At 41.0% G+C, this 18,030-nt stretch overlaps 1 protein-coding gene across 7 annotated transcripts in view; it reads right to left on the reverse strand.

Annotated features, from left to right (window-relative positions):
• Positions 1–18,030, reverse strand: part of RPS6KA5 (ribosomal protein S6 kinase A5) — a 196,289-nt gene that overhangs the window by 117,462 nt on the left and 60,797 nt on the right. For all 7 annotated transcript variants that reach the window (XM_019969394.2, XM_070798031.1, XM_070798030.1 and 4 more), the window contains one exon: positions 14,103–14,174. In XM_019969394.2, the coding sequence (XP_019824953.2) occupies positions 14,103–14,174 (72 nt within the window). The remainder of the gene's footprint in view (positions 1–14,102; positions 14,175–18,030) is intronic.

An 18,030-nucleotide genomic window follows, 5' to 3' on the forward strand; every position in this document is an offset into this window, starting at 1 on the left:
CCTGTGTTCAATCCCAGGGTGGGGAAGACCCCCTGGAGAAGGTAAAGGCTACCCACTCCAGTATTCTGGCCTGGAGAATCCCATGGACTGAATAGTCCATGGGGTCGCAAAGAGCCGGACACAACTGAGCGACTTTCACTTCACTTTCACTTTCTTTACCATCTGAGCCACCAGGGAAATCCCCAATCCTTTTAATGTGGGATTACATATGACGCCTGACAACATTCCCTAGGGACACTAGCTCAGGAAACTTAGCTGCCACCACCGTGGAAAAGGAAAGTACCTTAACATGCTGTTGTCTCTCTCTGGCCACTGCTTTGTAACCTGCCTCAACTACATAAGGACTGATTACAATGCCTGGCCACATCCCTTCCTCACATATGACTTAACTTGAGAAAAGATTTCTACCTTTCCACATGTGACATATTCCAGACACTGACAATCAATCCACCTGCCTTCCCCACTCCAGTCTCTCTAGACCAGTTTTTTTCAACTGTGGGCTATGACCTGTTAGTGGATAAAAATACCAATTTATTGGGTTCAGTGGGCATTTTGGAACGAAAGTACTAAAAAAAGAACTGAATATACTAAAAAGTGTTTCATGAACATGTGGAGGTATCAGTTCAGTCGCTCAGTTGTGTCTGACTTTTTGCAACCCCATGGACTGCAGCACACCAGGCCTCCCTGTCCATCACCAACTCTTGGAGTTTACTCAAACTCAGGTCCATCGAGTCAGTGATGCCATCCAACCATCTCACCCTCTGTCGTCCCCTTCTCCTCCTGCCTTCAATCTTCCCCAGACATCAGGGTCTTTTCCAATGAGTCAGTTTTTCGCATCAGGTGGCCAAAGTATTAAGAGCTTCAGCCTCAGCATCAGTCCCTCCAATAAATATTCAGGACTGATTTCCTTTAGGATGGCCTGGTTGGATCTCCTTGCAGTCCAGGGACTCTCAAGAGTCTTCTCCAACACCACAGTTCAAAAGCATCGATTCTTTGGCGCTCAGCTTTCTTTATAGTCCAACTCTCACATCCATACATGACTGCCAGGGGCGGATAGTCTACCTATGGGAGTTAATCCTCACAGTCTCAAACCTAACGTACTCTGGCAAATGGATGTAACTCATGTCTCTTCATTTGGAAAACTGTCCTTTGTTCATGTAACCGTAGATACCTTTTCTCATGTTATTATTGCAACTGCTCGTACCGGAGAGGCAGTTAAAGATGTGATACAACATCTCTTTACTTGTTTTTCATATTTGGGCCTGCCAAAAGCTCTGAAAACTGACAATGCTCCTGCTTACACTTCTAAGTCTTTTCAGGAATTTTGTATAAAGTTTCAAATTAAACATAATACAGGCATCCCTTATATTCCACAGGGACAAGCCATTGTGGAAAGCGCACATCAAACATTAAAAATACAAATTCAAAAAATTAAAGGAAGGGGAATTTAAGTATAGTTCCCCCCATCAGATCTTACAACATGCTCTCTTTGTAATAAATAACCTAAATGCTGATTCGTCCGGAACAACAAGATACAAAACCACTAGTCAAATGGAAGGACCTCCTCTCAGGACAATGAAAGGTCCTGACCCATTATTAACTAGCGGTCGAGGATGTGCTTGTATTTTTCCACAGGATGCAGATTCTCCAATTTAGATCCGGGACAGGCTGATTCGCCATGCTGCAAACCCCCAGACATCCAGTTTCCCCATTGCTTCGATCACAAAAGAGGAGCCCGCCAGAAGGGGAGGCAAGATAAACATCGAGATCCTGGCGAGACTGATGGGGCTGCTGCAGTGCGAACTCCAACCAGAAAATAATTCTACTTATTCTGTTTTGGCTTGTCTACCCTCTTCTTATGTTTTTCTCTTTACCAACGATTCTGGAAAACTTAATGTACATATGACTTTCACTGGTGGACCCAATGTAGTGACTTGTGAACAATGTATGCTTTCATCTTGTTTAAACCCTCAATATAATGTTTGCTCCTTTGTAGTGTTACAACATCCACCTTATCTTATGATGTAACCACTTATTGATATGATAATTTTGGTCTTGCTGTATTACAACAACTACAGGATTTAATGCGATCATGACGGTTTGTGGGCTTGCTTATCCTGGGAATAGCAGCTTTAATAGCAGCAATATCATTGACTTAACAACTGCATACTGCCCAATATGTTGATACCGGGTCTAAAAATGTTTCTCTAACTCTAGCAACACAGGAAGCTATAGATAGAAAGTTGGAGATGAGGGTAGATGCCTTGGAAGAGGCAATAATGCATATTGGGACTGAGTTACAGGCTTTAAAAGTGAAAATGGCTCTGTCTTGTCACGCTGATTACCCGTGGATATGCGTGACATCTTTAAAGGTAAACGAAACAGATTATGAATGGGAAAAAATTAAAAATCCTATCTCAGGTGTTTGGAACAGCTCTGACATTGGCCTGGACTTAGGGAAACTTCATAATCAAATACAGACCTTGGAACACTTTCCACTGGATTTTACCGCCACTGGAGCAGCTAACGACTTGTTTCACACCTTTTCTAACTTTATTTCTGGAAAAAACATTCTGTCTAATATCTTTAGTTCTAATTTTGCTTCTCATAATCTTTCTTCCTTGTATTGTCAGGATTCTTCAGCAGAACATTCAGAAGCTCGCGACTGAGCTGCATCTGGCTGTTTTAAGAAATAAAAAAGGGGGAGATGCCGGGAGCAGGAGCTCTGCCCCTGGCAAAGGTCACGAGGAAGGAGGCTGGGCATATGCAAAGGCGGGATCGAGCCTCAAGAGTCCCCCTGGAAATTCTCGAGCATCTACCCCCAAAACCAGAGTCTGCCTACTTTCTGCTTTGTGCTCTCACCTACACCTCTGACTTTACGGGGGGCTGTCCCCCACCACCTCTCTCTGAAAAAAGAGTTAACTTACAGCTCCAGTTAATAAAGTTCCTGGGTGTGATAGTGTTTCAACCTACAAACTCCTTTGGAAGTCCTCTAGCCTGCCTGAATAGGTTTTTCCGGCCACATGTGATTGTTCAGAGCCTCCCAACTGTGAGAGGCATGAGATGTTCTAAACTGTCTGAATACAGATTCCTTTGAGAGGTTAAAAGATTGATTAGAAATGGTATTGGTGAAGGGTTTTTCACTTGTTGGGCCAATGTTTGCTGCTAAGTTTCCATATCCCTTACTTGCTGTGTCCCTTGCAGTGTATTGATTAATATAATTGGTGTAAGTAGTAGCTTTAATGTTTGTAATCTTGGACCCTTGAGTTAATTCTTTTTCTTGTTATAGCCCACCACACCTTTGCCCTATGGGAATGCAACTTTATCTAATGCTTTTGGAGGATGGCACCTGACTTTAGAATAATCACCTTTAGAGAAAAATAAGTTTCTTAAAATGTTAACAGGCCTCTGGGCCAGAAGATGATGCAAATCACCTAAACTTTTGCATATGATAAGTTTGCAGGAAGAAAGCCTGGCTTCGATAAGGATCAAGGACTGCTGTCCTTGCATGACTCTACCCCTTCCCCCATTATTCTCTATGCATAACTTAAGGTATAAAAACTACTTTGGAAAATAAAGTGCGGGCCTTGTTCACCGAAGCTTGGTCTCCCCATGTCGTTCTTTCTCTCACCTTCTGGCTGAATTATTCAGCCTCTTTTCTCCACTGAATTTCCTCACTGAGCTATCCTTATTTAACCACTCTTTATATCTTTAATTAACATTTAAGTAAGCTGTTGTTTCCTGATCGCCGAAGCCGTCTCCCCTTTGAAACCCCTGGATCCACCGGGGCTGGACCCCAGCACATGACTACTGGAACAACCAAAGCTTTGACTAGACAGACCTTTGTCAGTAAAGTAACGTCTCTGCTTTTCAATATGCTGTCTAGGTTGGTCATAGCTTTTCTTTCAAGGAGCAAGCGTTTTAATTTTAAGGCTGCAGTCACCATCTGCAGTGATTCTGGAGCCCCAAGAAAATAAAGTCTCTCACTGTTTCCATTGTTTCCCCATCTATTTGCCATGAAGTGACGGGACCGGATGCCATGATCTTAGTTTTCTGAATGTTGAGCTTTAAGCCAACTTTTTCACTCTCCTCTTTCCCTTTCATCAAGAAGCTCTTTAGTTCTTCTTCACTAAGGTACGAAATTGCTAGGATAAAAGGCAAAATTTCAGGTCTATGGGATAAATCCCTAAAATATGAGTTTATAGAACCTGACAAATTAGGAACATTATTTGACTTTGCAGGGAAACCTTTCCAGAAACCTCAACAAATAATGCTGTTTCCTCTTAAATATAGAAATCCAGTCCTAGTTCACATCAGGCTTCACAAGTTTGTGTGTCTGTCTCTCCTCCCCACTGCCATCTCTCTATTTTTCTATCTTTATCTCCATTTTAGAATACTCACACACATACACACTCATTCTTACACACATTCACACGTGCACAGTAAGCAACACCTGACATGGACCACAGTGCTATAGAATATGTCATTCCAGGATGACAACAGGGTTCAGAACTTTTGTTTGCTTTCCCTGGTAGCTCAGACAGTAAAGTGTCTGCCTACAATGCGGGAGACCTGGCTTTGATCCCTGGGTCAGGAAGATCCCCTGGAGAAGGGAAAGGCTACCCACTCCAGTATTCATGCCTGGAAAATCCCATGGACTGAGGAGCCTGGTGGGCTATAGTCCATGGGGTCGCAAAGAGTTGGACATGACTGAGCGACTTCACTTCACTTCACTTTCTGCCATAAGGGTGGTGTCATCTGCGTATCTGAGGTTACTGTGTTAGGTATACATGTGTAGGTACATGTGAATGTAAAAAGTCTAAGCACATGAGAGAGGGAAAAGAGGGCAGTACAGAACAATGGTTAAGAACATAAGACTCTGATGCCTGACTGCCCAGCTTTGATTCCTAGATATGCTGTTCAATAACTGTGTGAAAGAAAGTGAAAGTTTATTCGCTAAGTCATGTCTGACTCTTTGCTACCCCTGGTCTATAGCCCGCCAGGCTCCTCTGTCCATGGAATTTTCCAGGAAAGAATACTGGAGTGGGTAGTCATGCCTTCTCCAGGGGATCTTCCCAGTCCAGGGAGTGGACCCAGGTCTCCTGCACTGCAGGCAGATTCTTCACCATCTGAGCCACCAGGGAAGCGCAAACTGTGTGTCCCCGGGCTCAGCAGGTAGCACAGCTGTGCCTCAGTCCTGTCATTAGGGGCAGTGACAGTGCTTACATCATATGGTCTGGGGATTTAGGAAATTAAAGAAATTACCGTAAGGATTCAAAGGAAGGCCTGGCAGATAACAAACACTACACAAACGTTAGTGGGAAAAGCGTGTGTGTCTGTACATACTGTTTCTGTTTCATACACACATACATAAACACACATACTGAGTTGCCATACAAAAACATACCTATTTTGTCCTATGCATAATAGTTCAAAAAGCTTGAAAGCTACAGCTCTACACGAACTTATATGCTTTTCCTCTAGGAAAAAAAATACAAATTATGTAGGCCAAAGAATTTTCCCTTTCTATCTATCTCTTAGTAACCTCAGGGTTAAATTTAAGACACAATTACAATGACTATCTCAGCCCAGATTTCTACATCATCTATTTCACTTTCCTGTTATCTGACTTTTGCTCTATTTTCATCTTTTTTTTTTAAGTTCCTTATTTTTTTATTCTACCTTTGAAAATGCCCTTAAATCTGTATTTGAAAATTGGTACATTTTAAGATACATTTAAAATAAAATTCACTTAATTTTACATATTTATCAAACAGAAGCACAGATTCTAAATTCCTTTATAGAACAGATACCTTATTTGCACACTAAATTTCAAATCTTAAAAAACTACATAACTATATAAAACTTAAAACTTAATATTGCAACTATAAAACTTAGTATTTCAACATAATTTTAAAATAGAAACAGGGAATTTGAGCCATTAAATTCAATCATTTTTAAAGTTAGTGACTCTTGCCAGGATTTTTAAAATAAAAACAAAATGTCTAAGACTAATAAAGATAGACTGATTAAAATAGATTCTTCTTCTAACATACAAAGAGCTATAAACCCAAAACATGCCTGCATACATAAACAGATGCTAAAGGCACACATGAGATGTGGTAAAAGCACATGAAATCATAGGCAGTAATATTTTATGCAAGAGACTGAGATAGGCTATTTGTTTTAGGTATAAACCTGTATATCCTCTCTAGAAGATATACAACACCGACGACCTGGAAGACAATAAAAGCACCAGCATTCTACATATAATCCAATTAATTTTTTAAACTAACCAGGGTCAAATGTGACTCATTTAGTTAATTATTTTAAATGGTCAAAAACAGTTGCTCAGCTGAAATCAAGACCACAAAACCAATACATTTTCTCATGGATGGTGTTAGCTTCTTAAAAAAAAAAAGATTTAATATGTGAGAAAGTTGACAATAAAAAATAGTTTCAGGAATGACTATCTATGGATTCCATTTATGCATACTGGATTAGCTTGAATAATTAAAGACTGAGTGCATGATATCTGCTAGATCAGCACTTTTTAATTTCAGAGAAAGCACTCGACACCACGGGCACTAATCCCGCTAATAACTGCATGAGCATGTGGCGCGGCCATCTCCCAAAAGTCTCCTACAGATGACCCATGTAAACCACATGGCATTTCTTATCCCTGGTCCCAAATGACTTGAAAACCAAAGATCCATCAGGAAAGGAGAAAAAGCTGCACAGGAAGCCATGTTCCACTGTGAGACGTAGACTAGAATTGATTACCAAAGAACCCACTAAAAGGAAAACACAGGAAATCACACAAATGAGCTGTTTGGGTTTAAAACGCTTGCCTCCTCTCTCTTGCTCCAAAACTTCCCAGGTTCAGGCTGAACCCAGACCCGAGCCTCGGCCACACGCTGCTGCGGCTCCTCCTCTGCCCCTACCGCCCGCTTACTCTTCTCTGAGCATTCCTGCAGGAAGTCAATGCACTCCATTCTAGCTAACGTGACCTAGGACAGCAGAAGTAATGAGTCAGACTGGATTTACACTAGGGAGATGATGTCAACCAACATCCTTAAGTGGAATCATCCTTTGATTTTAGAATAAAACATCACAAATATTTAACCCCTAAGATTTCCTTAAGCACTGCAGGCTTACACTGAAACATAAGCAACAGTGGGCACACACATGCAAAACTATAAAGTTTTTTAAATGACGATTTTGACAATATAACAAATATAGGTTTTTAAAAACATTATTTTGATAAAATACTTTCCAAACACCTAAAGGGAATTGAATGACAAACGATGACTAAGTCATTGTTTTTGAAACAGTCTGTACATGACTCAAATCAGGTATTTTTCCCTTGCATCATATGGCCAAAAAGTAGCTGTGTCTTCAAGCTGCCTGGTGCAATTCCTAGCACCATCTAGTGGCAAATTACCCAGAAGAAAAAGAAATGTAGTCTTATTTAGTAAATGAGATGTGTTTCTGCAAAGTCTGCAGTAACAAAACATAAATACCTCTATATTTCACAAGGCTATCCTGTTAGGGATGGCTTTCATGGAGTCTGGGTTTTGTTTTGCTGTTTTAGTTGCTAAGTCGTGTCCGACTCTTTGGCAACACCGTGGACTGCAGCCTGCCAGGCTCCTCTGTCCAAGGGATTTCCCAGGCAAGAGCACTGGAATGAGTTGCCATTTCCTTCTTCCCAGGAAGAAGATCCCAGGGGATCTTCCCCACCCAGGGATCGCCACATCTTTACTGGGAAGCAGATCCTTTACCACCGAGCCACCTGGGAAGCCCAGAGTCTGACACCAAAGAGCAAAGAACTCTCAGCGTGAACATCCGAGGACGGCACTGACGGCTGCGTGAACAGCACACAGCCGTCCCTCCACCGGACGGCACGGACGGCTGCATAAACAGTGCACAGCCGTCCCTCCTCTGGATGGCTCCCGCAGGACAACTTGTAGGACCTGCCGATTACATGGCCACCCCGCGCCTCACCTCCAGAAAAGAAAAAGAAAAAAGCAACCTTCTTACAAGGGCACCAGGGACTGAGGAAGACAGAAATGGTTGCTGCTCATATTACTGGAGGCAAGGCATTTTGAATCTCTATACTCAGTCAGCACTCATTTGAAGATCTTATAAACCCAGAAACAAACATTAAATGAAGATCACATTATTCAACTTGCAAGTCTGTGTGTAATCTATCTTTTTAAAAAAATGCTCACCAGGGAGGCTCAAGAGGGAGGGGATACATGTATACATATAGCTGATTCACTCTGATGTACAGCAGAAACTGACAACATTATAAAGCAATTACACGCCAATTTAAAAAATGCTCACTACTCTTTCCCAGCACCCAAAACAGTATCTGCTTCTTAACAAATGCATGTGAATGAATGAACCCCCAGAGCAATGGGAATGAAGTGAAAGGTTTTGAATATAAAAGTGACATGATCAAACTTACATTTAGGAATGAAGACTCTGGCTGTAGTGAGAGAAAGACTAGGAAGACACAGCCTGAAACTTCAAGATCTTTTGGTGGTTACGTGTCCCTATTTATTGCTGGACATATTTTGGGTTTCACAATAAATTATTTGTTAAGAGATAACAATCACTTATGTATCAAGCTAAAAATCTGAGACACTGATAATGCACTATACTAGCTCTTTTAAAATCTAGGCTTCTTCACCTTTCAGATACATATATAGTTTATAGAGCATTTACTATGTATCAGGCAATCTAGATGTTTTATTACTCATTTTATGCATATTTTATGCATATTTTGGGGCTTCCCAGGTAGTGTAGTGGCAAAGACTCTGCCTGCCAATCCAGGAGATGAAAGAGACTCAGGTTCGATCCCTGGGTCAGGAAGATCCCACGGAGTACGAAATTGCAACCACTCCAGTATTCTTGCCTGGAAAATTCCTTGGACAGAGGAGCCTGGTTGGCTACAGCTGATGGGGTCGCAAGGAGTCGGACATGACTGAGCAACTGAACACACGTGCATATTTTAGCATAAGACTGTTAACCTAACATACAGAAGGTTGTTCAGAACCTAGAACGTTTGAAAAGTTAAAGAAGGAAACAAAGAAACACAATCTTCATTTGGCATGTTATTTTTAAGGAGACGCAAGAAACATGGGTTCAATCCCTGGGTTGAGAAGATCCCCTGGAGTGGGAAATGGCACTCTATTTCAGTATCCTTGCTGGAAAATTCTATGAGCAGAGGAGCCTGGAGGGCTATAGTCCATGGGGCTCAAAGAGTCGGACACGACTAAACAAGTAAGCACACGTACCCCCAATACACAAATCAACTCTTTAGAAATGCTAATAAAATTTCAACTACCAATAACATTTATGAAATATTTGTTGTTAGATTTTTAGTATTAGAAATATAACTTTAGTTGGAATTACTCCCAGATATGCTAACAAAGTGACTGCAAGAAAGAACTAATAATCTGTCCTTACGAAGAAGTCCTAAATAATTGTTTTTCTAATTTAGAGTACAGCTTTACAGTAGAATCCCCTGTTGAATAAATAATCATAACTGGCGGTTATCCAGCAATTGGCGATTCATATCGATTGTCTCACTGATGTTGTAACGACATTGTGGGATAGGTACCATTAACTTTGGCCGATGGGGACCTAGGCTCACAGAGTTCATGTGATTTACCCAAGGAACGTAAGTGGTCAACGGTCAGGTCAAGATTCAAACCTGAGTCTTCCAAGTCATCGTTGATAGCCAAGTACCTCACAACTATGAATGCACCACAATTAGAAATCAACTCAAATCCACCCTTTATAGTTACATGACAAAATTTATCCTTTTTTGCCATAATGACAAAAAATCTCTGAAATACAGATCAACCATGATGAATAAAGAAAATTCAAAAAGAACACATGCTCCACTTCATTAAACACCAGAATGACTAACAATGCTCAGCGGTCCATTTAAAGACTTTCTTCTATACTTGGGTGGAGCAGAATGGTCAAAAGGAAGGCAGCAGGAAAGGTAAAAAGAAAAACTAGAATCACTACTCACACAAGCAGTCCAAAGTTTCATCATGAAACAAAGATACTTCCTGAACCTGGAAGCACCAATCTCCAGACGACACTAGAAACACACACATGAACTGCGGAATTATTAGACTACTGCGAAACTCTGTACAGTTACCAACCGTGGGGAGGGAGCAGGGCAACAGGGTTGGAAACACATATGAAGATGACCTTAAGAGTCCACAATCCAGAATAAAAACAGCAGCTGCGAACAAAATGCAAGACAACCGCTCAGGACCGCGCTCCCTACCAAGGACTTCCAGGGCCACAGTTCAGAGAAGGAAGCTACTGCACAGGGTCTGGGCAGGTGGGAAAGAGCAAAGTATGAAGGTGGGGAAGGAGATAACGCGGGGCCTCAGGGGGTGGGAGAGACCCAGAACTGTAAGGGAGTAAAAACCAACCAGACTTGTAAGTAGGTGGAATATCGGGGTAACTGAAGAAAAAGACAGGAGAAAACAGAGCTAAGCCTGAAAGCAAGAAAAGAATTTGGACGTGAATAATTAACTAGAAAAAAAGGCACTAAAAGTTCTGAAATAGAAGAATAGCACAATAATGTTGAATTTTAATGAGGCTGCATATTATTTATAACAGGATATGTATAAAATGCATAAAATGGGAGAGAGAACTTGCAGAAAGTCCAGTTTAAAACAAAAAGAACCTTATTATCAACAATCCATGTATAAGGTAATACAAGTCAGGGCACTGAGAACAGAAAAGGTTAATCCAAGGGTCATGTTCAAAGAAAAATTACAGGATTTTTGTGAGAAATAAGAAATAAAAAAGTCAAAATAGAGAAGGATCAAGTATTATTTGCAAGTTTCTAGCTTAGGAAACTGATCAGGAGATTAGCAATAGATCAAAAGAAATAAGATAGCCGAAAACAGAAATCAATACTCTGAATAAAAGTTTGGGTTTTTTTGTTTTTTGTTTTTTCCCATAAATATCACATGTATTTAAATATGAGATCAAAAAGTAACTCTTTCATTTTCCAATATTCCATGAAGTCTTCAAGATACTGAATGAATAGAATTTTTTCTGGTTCAAAGTACATAAAAATTAAATCATCAGAAGAGTTCTCAGTTCCACTTCCAAAGAAAGCCTGACAGGACACATTAAAAGCATCTGAGGAGGCTTTTCTATTATCCTAAGTAGTTCTGGGGAAAATTTATCTTAAAAAGGTAATTAAACTGAAAGATGAGTGGTAAAATTTCTGAATAAAAATTGAGATTTTATTCTAATCATAATAAAAGTTTCCACCTCCTCCATTTAGTCATCAAAACTGTGATTTTAAATACAGAAATACCTACAATGACACTTAGTAGTGATTCCATCTTCTCCCAAGAGCAGGATAAGGTCAGCTGACAAAAAGGAAGCCCAGTAACAGGAAGAAGCATCAAGTGCAAGCACAAGTAAAGCAGGACACTGAACTCCTTTCTCACCTTTGCAGAATCATCTTAAAGACCTGTCTATGGTCAAGTTGCTCCAAAAAACTGAGGTAAATAATAAGACAAAGTGCTAAATATGTTGAAAGAAAATCCATCCAAAGTTTGTTTTAAAATCTGGCCTTCATACTCTGTGTGTTTTTGGAATCAAGGTAATGCTAGCCTTATACAATGAGTTGGAAGAAATAATTCCATTGTTTCTGTTCTCTGAATTTGTGAAAGGCCAGCATTATCTGTGCCTTGAGTGCTTGGCAGAACTCACTTCAGAAACCACCAGGTGACTCCCCGATGGCCCAGTGGCTAAGGATCTGCCAGCCGGGGCTGGAGACGGGTCCACTCCTGGTCTGGGAAGATTCCCACGTGCCACGGAGCAACCTGGCCGGGGCACCCCACCACTAAGCCTCAGCACCAGAGCCTGCGCTTGGCAACAGGAGGCCAATGCCTGAAGCCAGAGAGGAGCCCTGCCTGCTGCACCTGGAGAGAGCAGTGAAGACCCAGAGCAGCCACACATAAGTGAACAAACAAATATAAAAACTGTACCAAGTGTTTTCCCAGCACGAGGATTTTTACTCACTGACCAGTTTCTTCAAGGATTAAAGGACTACTCAGGCTTTCTATGCTTTTTTCAATCAATTTGGTGTTTTACACATTTCAAGATTCATGTGCATGTAAAAATTGGAGAAACACTACCTCAGACCACTAAATTCCTATCACTTCCCAAGTTATGTGCCATTTTTGTTCAATATTTCAGTTTTCTGGTTGTTAACCCTACAAATTAAGACATTTTGACCATGGTTTTACACAGTCAACATTGTTTAGATCTTTATTCACCAACAGTTTTTGCATCTCAGAATCTCTCCTGAGATCACTTTCCTTCTCCCTAAAATTGTATCTTTTAGTGAGGATGCATTGGTGGAAAACACACTCAGCTTTCTTAAGTCTGAAAATGTCTATTTTGCCCTTACTTCTGTAAAACAGCTTTGCTGGGAATCCAGTTCTAAATTGACAGTTATTTCTCTGGAGACTGTTTGGACACTCTTCCACACGGCTACGGTGCTCACGTGGTTGCTGCTGAAAAGTCATTTGTTCATCCATTCGTTGTTTCTCCAAAAGTAAGTCTTCCCTCCCCGGCAGTCTTTAGGGTGTTTCTCTGTTTCTGGTGTTCATCATTTTCTCTCATGTATCTATCTAAGAATTCCTTTATAGTAATACTTGTCTGAGATTTTCTGTTTCCTAAATTTACAAATTCACATACTTAATCAATCCTAGAAAATGCTCAGCTATCATCTCTTTGGATATTTACCTCTCCCCACTCTATTTGCTCCTTCTGGGATTCTGATTAGATAAATTTACATGCTGACAAGACTAGCCATGTAATTAGCAGGTTCAGTGCAAAATGAAAATGTGGGATGCCTGGTTCATAAATTATTTAGAATCCAGAAGGGTGAAAGTAGAGCATGAAATCAAACATGAGGCTCTTCTAGTGTAGGGGCCTCTGCACCTGCACAGGTCACACGCCCGTGAGGCCCTGACTTCAGATAAGCAAGGACAGTGACAGTAAAATCCTGAAGGCAGAAGGAAGCAGAAATCAGAAAACCAAGAAGCATCTCCCACCTAGGGACAGCCTCACTCTCATCATTTTGATGCACGGATCAGAAATTTTTCTATATATGTACATGTAGATATTCAGTCACACAATTTTTATATTATGGAAATGGTATATCATACATTCTCTTCTATAGTCTTTTTTCAAATTTACTGTATTATGGAGAGCTTTCAAAAACTTTAGTAAATACAGATCACTTCAATCCTATTGTACAGATAATAGAACATACAGGTACATGGTCATTTAAGCAAATTCATATTGTTAGGTTTCTGAAGAGTCTAGAGTTTTTCATTTTTAAAAGTGATGAGCATGGGCTATCAATGAAGTTGAGTGTGGACTGAATGAATCAATCAGTATAAACCACACTTCACAGAGTACTTGGCAAGTAACAAACTCTCCATAAATGTTAGTGGTTTTATAAAATATTATATCTTGTGTAAAAACTGAATTCATCTACACTCCCAATAGCAGGGTAAGAGAGATTTTTTTTTCCTTGATCCTTACCAATTCTTTTAAATTTTGCCTTTTGTATTTCTTCTCTTTTTCAATTTAGTTTCTACTATAAAGTGAATCAGGCATCCGTATACACACATCCCCTCTTCTTTGGAGTCCCTTCCCCTTTAGCTCACCACGGAGCACTGCGTAGGTTCCCTCAGCTACACGGTAGGTTCTCAGGAGTTGCCTGCTTTACACACAGTGCCAGCGGTATACACTTGCCAATCCCAACGCATCTCACCACGCCCTCTTTCCCCCTTTGGCGTCCATACGTTTTTTCTCTACATCTGAGTCTCTATTTCTTTTTGCAAATAAGGTCATCCATACCATGTATTTCTTCTAGGAATGCTCTGTTCACATTCTCTGAGAGTTCTCCTAATGGATTCCTTGTTGTTTTAAAATTTTAATGATTTCTGTGTTGGGGATGTCAATCCTTTGTCATAGGGGTATCAAGTGCTTTTTTTTTTTTCTCTTAAAAAAAAGAATTAAAGACTTACCTCCAGTTCCTAAGACCTTCAGGAGCTCAAAATTTTCAATCCCCACCTTCTCTGCATGTCCTGTTAAATTAGCTAAAAAAAGAAAGAGAAAAAATAAACAATTAAGGTGATGAGTAACAGGAGACAGTCCACGGGGCTTCTGATGTACCACAGTGTTTCATTTCTTGGAACGTTAAATAAGCATTCACTTGATCACTATTTGTTAAACAGCACAGCTATGCTTCATGTGATTTTCTGTATCTCATATATTACAACTTTTTTTTAGAATTTTGTTACTATATATCATTTGTATCAAAGGTTAACCATAAAGTGCTATATGACTTTCTACTGACCAAATAAACTGAAAATGAACACAAATTCTAATATGTAGATAGATATACAAAAAGAAAACTGGACAGATTGAGAAGATGCATTCATTTATTCAACATTTACCATCTGTAAAAGCCCCTCCAAGGCTCCAGGCTGTGCTCCACGCCCACTTCTGCCCCAAGCGCACGAGCAGCCTATACCAGCGCCTGACCACGCTGGGCCCCAGCTCCCTTGCCCCTGATGTGCAAGCGCTGATCTCAGTGAAGCCTAAGACCTCTGCCAGTCCAAAATTCTAGAACTATGCTGAAAAACAAAAACTCTTCAAAAACACATTCTGGAATAAACAAAATGAGGATACCTTATAATGAGTATCTTCCAGTGTACCCCACTGAATTCTGGTCCCACTCTACAAGAAGTTAAGAAGTATGATGTTGGGGGAAGGTGGGGAGAAGTGCTCAGGCTGAATGAATTTGGAAATAGTCAGCTTAAAGTTTCACAAGTTTCTTTAATGCCAACCCTCAGAGATACTACACCATGAAAATATGCATGTGGATCTTCAAGACTGAGACACTTACATCTGTCAAATTTACTGGACCACAAGTTACTTTTATGGTAATACCTATCCATACTGTGTGAACCAGCAGATTAGAAAGACATGATTAAGAAAGGCTTAGTTCAAATCCTAGTTCTACCGCTTAAAAGCTCTGTAATCTTAAACAAATTACTTAACTTTTCTCTGTTTCAGATCCCTCTAGTGTAAAACGGGGAATAATAAAAACTGCCTGCCCTCAAAGCATATTGGTGCCTGCAATTTACGTTCAAACGTATTTTTAAAAAGATGGATTGATGGGAGAACACAGGTATGGACAGATATGTGATAAAGAAGGGCTTCCCAGTGGCTCAGTGACAGAGAATTCACCTGCAATGCAGGAGATGCAGGTTTGATTCCTGGGTAAGGAAGATCCCCTGGTGGAGGGCATGGCAACCCACTCCACTGTTCTTGCCTGGGGAATCCCATGGACCGAGGAGCCTCGTGGGATACAGTCCATGGGGTTGCAAAGAACCAGATGTGACTGAGCACGCACACGTGTGATAAAGAAGGTGCAACAAAACGCTAACTGCGGAATCTAGAGAGTGAGTAAAAGGGCGCTCAACATACAATGCTGTCAAATTCTCTGCATTATATCTGAAAATGTTCATAATAAAATGGCAAATGATAAAAGCAGGGCCTTGTGATGATTCTGTGAGCTTAATTCACACAGTATTCGCTGTGTTCAACTAAGACTATTAGTGTCTGTAAATAAACTTATGCTTTGGACTACTGGACTTCCCTGTGGCTCAGCTGATAAAGAATTCGCCTGCAATGCAGGAGACCTGGGTTCAATCCCTGGGTTGGGAAGATCCCCTGGAGAAGGGAAAGGCTACCCACTCCAGTATTCTGGCCTGGAGAATTCCATGGACTACAGTCCATGGGGTCACAAAGAGTTGGACATGACTGAACAACTTTCACTTTGGGGACTATAATTTTTTTTTTAATTAGACTAAGAACTTTTAACTAGAATTAAAAGTTTCAGAAGGAAAAGCAATTTCAGCATCTTTCCAAAGGTTAACAAAATGCATTAACTTAAAAAAAAATATTTTAAATTGTGGTCACAATTAACCACAGAACAAAGTTTACCATCTTAACCATTTTTAAGCATACAACACAGTACTACTGTGTTACCTCTAGGTACACGGTTGACAACAGAGCTCTAGAATTTTTCCCCTGTGCAAAACAAATTTCATTGAACAATGACTCTTCTCCCTCTCTTCCAAACTTCCAGAAACCGCCATCCCATTTTCGGTTCCTAAGAGTTTGACTATTAACGCATACTTTCATAGTGAGAACAAATCAGTGTACATGGTCCATGCCTCAAGTTCGCACTGGCTTCAGTATAAATCTAAAATGAATACCCAAAATACAGGTAGTATCTTAAAATCAATACAAAAAAATAGCATACCCTCCTGTAGTATGTCACACAGACTGTAGAAAAAGCAAGCTCACAGGAAACCATCACTTCTGAAATAATGAGTTGGCTCTAAATGAACAATAAAAGTTCTGTTATTTATTGCTGTAACTGAATGTTGCTGCTGCTGCTAAGTCACTTCAATCGTGACCGACTCTGTGCAACCCCATAGACGGCAGCCCACCAGGATCCCCAGTCCCTGGGATTCTCCAGGCAAGAACACTGGAGTGGGTTGCCATTTCCTTCTCCAATGCATGAAAGTGAAAAGTGAAAGGGAAGTCGCTCAGTCATGTCTGACTCTTCTCGACCCCATGGACTGCAGCCCACGAGGCTCCTCCGCCCATGGGATTTTCCAAGCAAGAGTGCTGGTGTGGGGTGCCATTGCCTTCTTGTTAAGTTCTGTTATTTTACTAAAAAAATTTTGAAGTTGAAGACATTATTAAAGAGTCACATGTTAAAAGTTACTACTCCTGATTCTATTAGGCATCATCTTTTATTTACAAGGAGAAGTGTAATGGCCCAGCTTTCCAAAAGCACTGTCCATATGTTAGGTGAAGCACATCAACTAAAACCCCCAACGTGCCCAGGCACCAAAGTAACCATCTGCATGAGTTGTTTTACAACAGGAGGTCCTGGTAAAGAACACGGAACTAATAAGCCACCTCCAACTGGAAGCGTTAGGGAAAGGTCAAAAGGAGACACCACGTGTCCGACCACCTCCCAGAATCCTTCTCCCTGGCCTCCATCTTGGCTGAACAAGGCGTGCACCACCAGGAAGGACTCTGAGTCAGAATGACTGGCTAAAGACCGCCCGGAAACTAACCCCATCACCATAAAACCTGCAAGCCATGTGGCAGAGCGGTCCTCCTGGGTCCCCTCACCCTGCTGCTCTTTGCCTGGGCGCCCCTTTCCCAGTAAAATTTCTTGCACGGTCAGCACATGTGTCTCCTCAGACAATTCATTTTCAAGTGTTAGACAAGAGCCTAGTTTCGGGCCCTGGAAGGGGTCCCCGTTCCTGCAAAACATATACTATTTCTCCCATATCTATATTTGCAGCTGGACTAAGGGCGATAAGGAACTATCTTCTCATACACAGTCACTTCAGCCTTTTTTTCACTAACCACAGAATTTTTCTCATAGGAAACCAGAAGAGGTCATAGATTAATTACACTTGGTTCTACAAAGCATACCATCCAGGAAACCCTGATCTCTCACAGAGATGGTTCAGATAAGCTGTGAAGGCCTGTTTTCACGCGTAATCTACTGTCTCTATTCTTTGGTTCCTGACACTTTGCCTGCAAAGAGGGCTCAAGGCTTCGCCAATCTCCAGTCCTGGGGGAAAAGGAACTGACAGAGCTCAAGATGAACGAACAGCACAGATGCCTCTGTACCTGAGGAGGAGTGGTCACTGTGGTAAAGCTTCCCCACGAGGCGGAGGTCAGCTCTGCTTGCTTCAAGGTGTGTTCTCTTCAGAATCTCCTCTCTTGGCCTTAGTTTGCTGACAAGTTTACTCTTTATGTGCCTGGTGAGCTAAGGTAGAACTTGGGAGAGGATCTTCCCTCCCTCACACTTCAAGCCCCAGGACCTAGAAAAACCCAACAATGCTGGGCTTG

Source organism: Bos indicus, chromosome 10, assembly GCF_029378745.1.
Source record: "Bos indicus isolate NIAB-ARS_2022 breed Sahiwal x Tharparkar chromosome 10, NIAB-ARS_B.indTharparkar_mat_pri_1.0, whole genome shotgun sequence".
NCBI lineage: Eukaryota > Metazoa > Chordata > Mammalia > Artiodactyla > Bovidae > Bos > Bos indicus.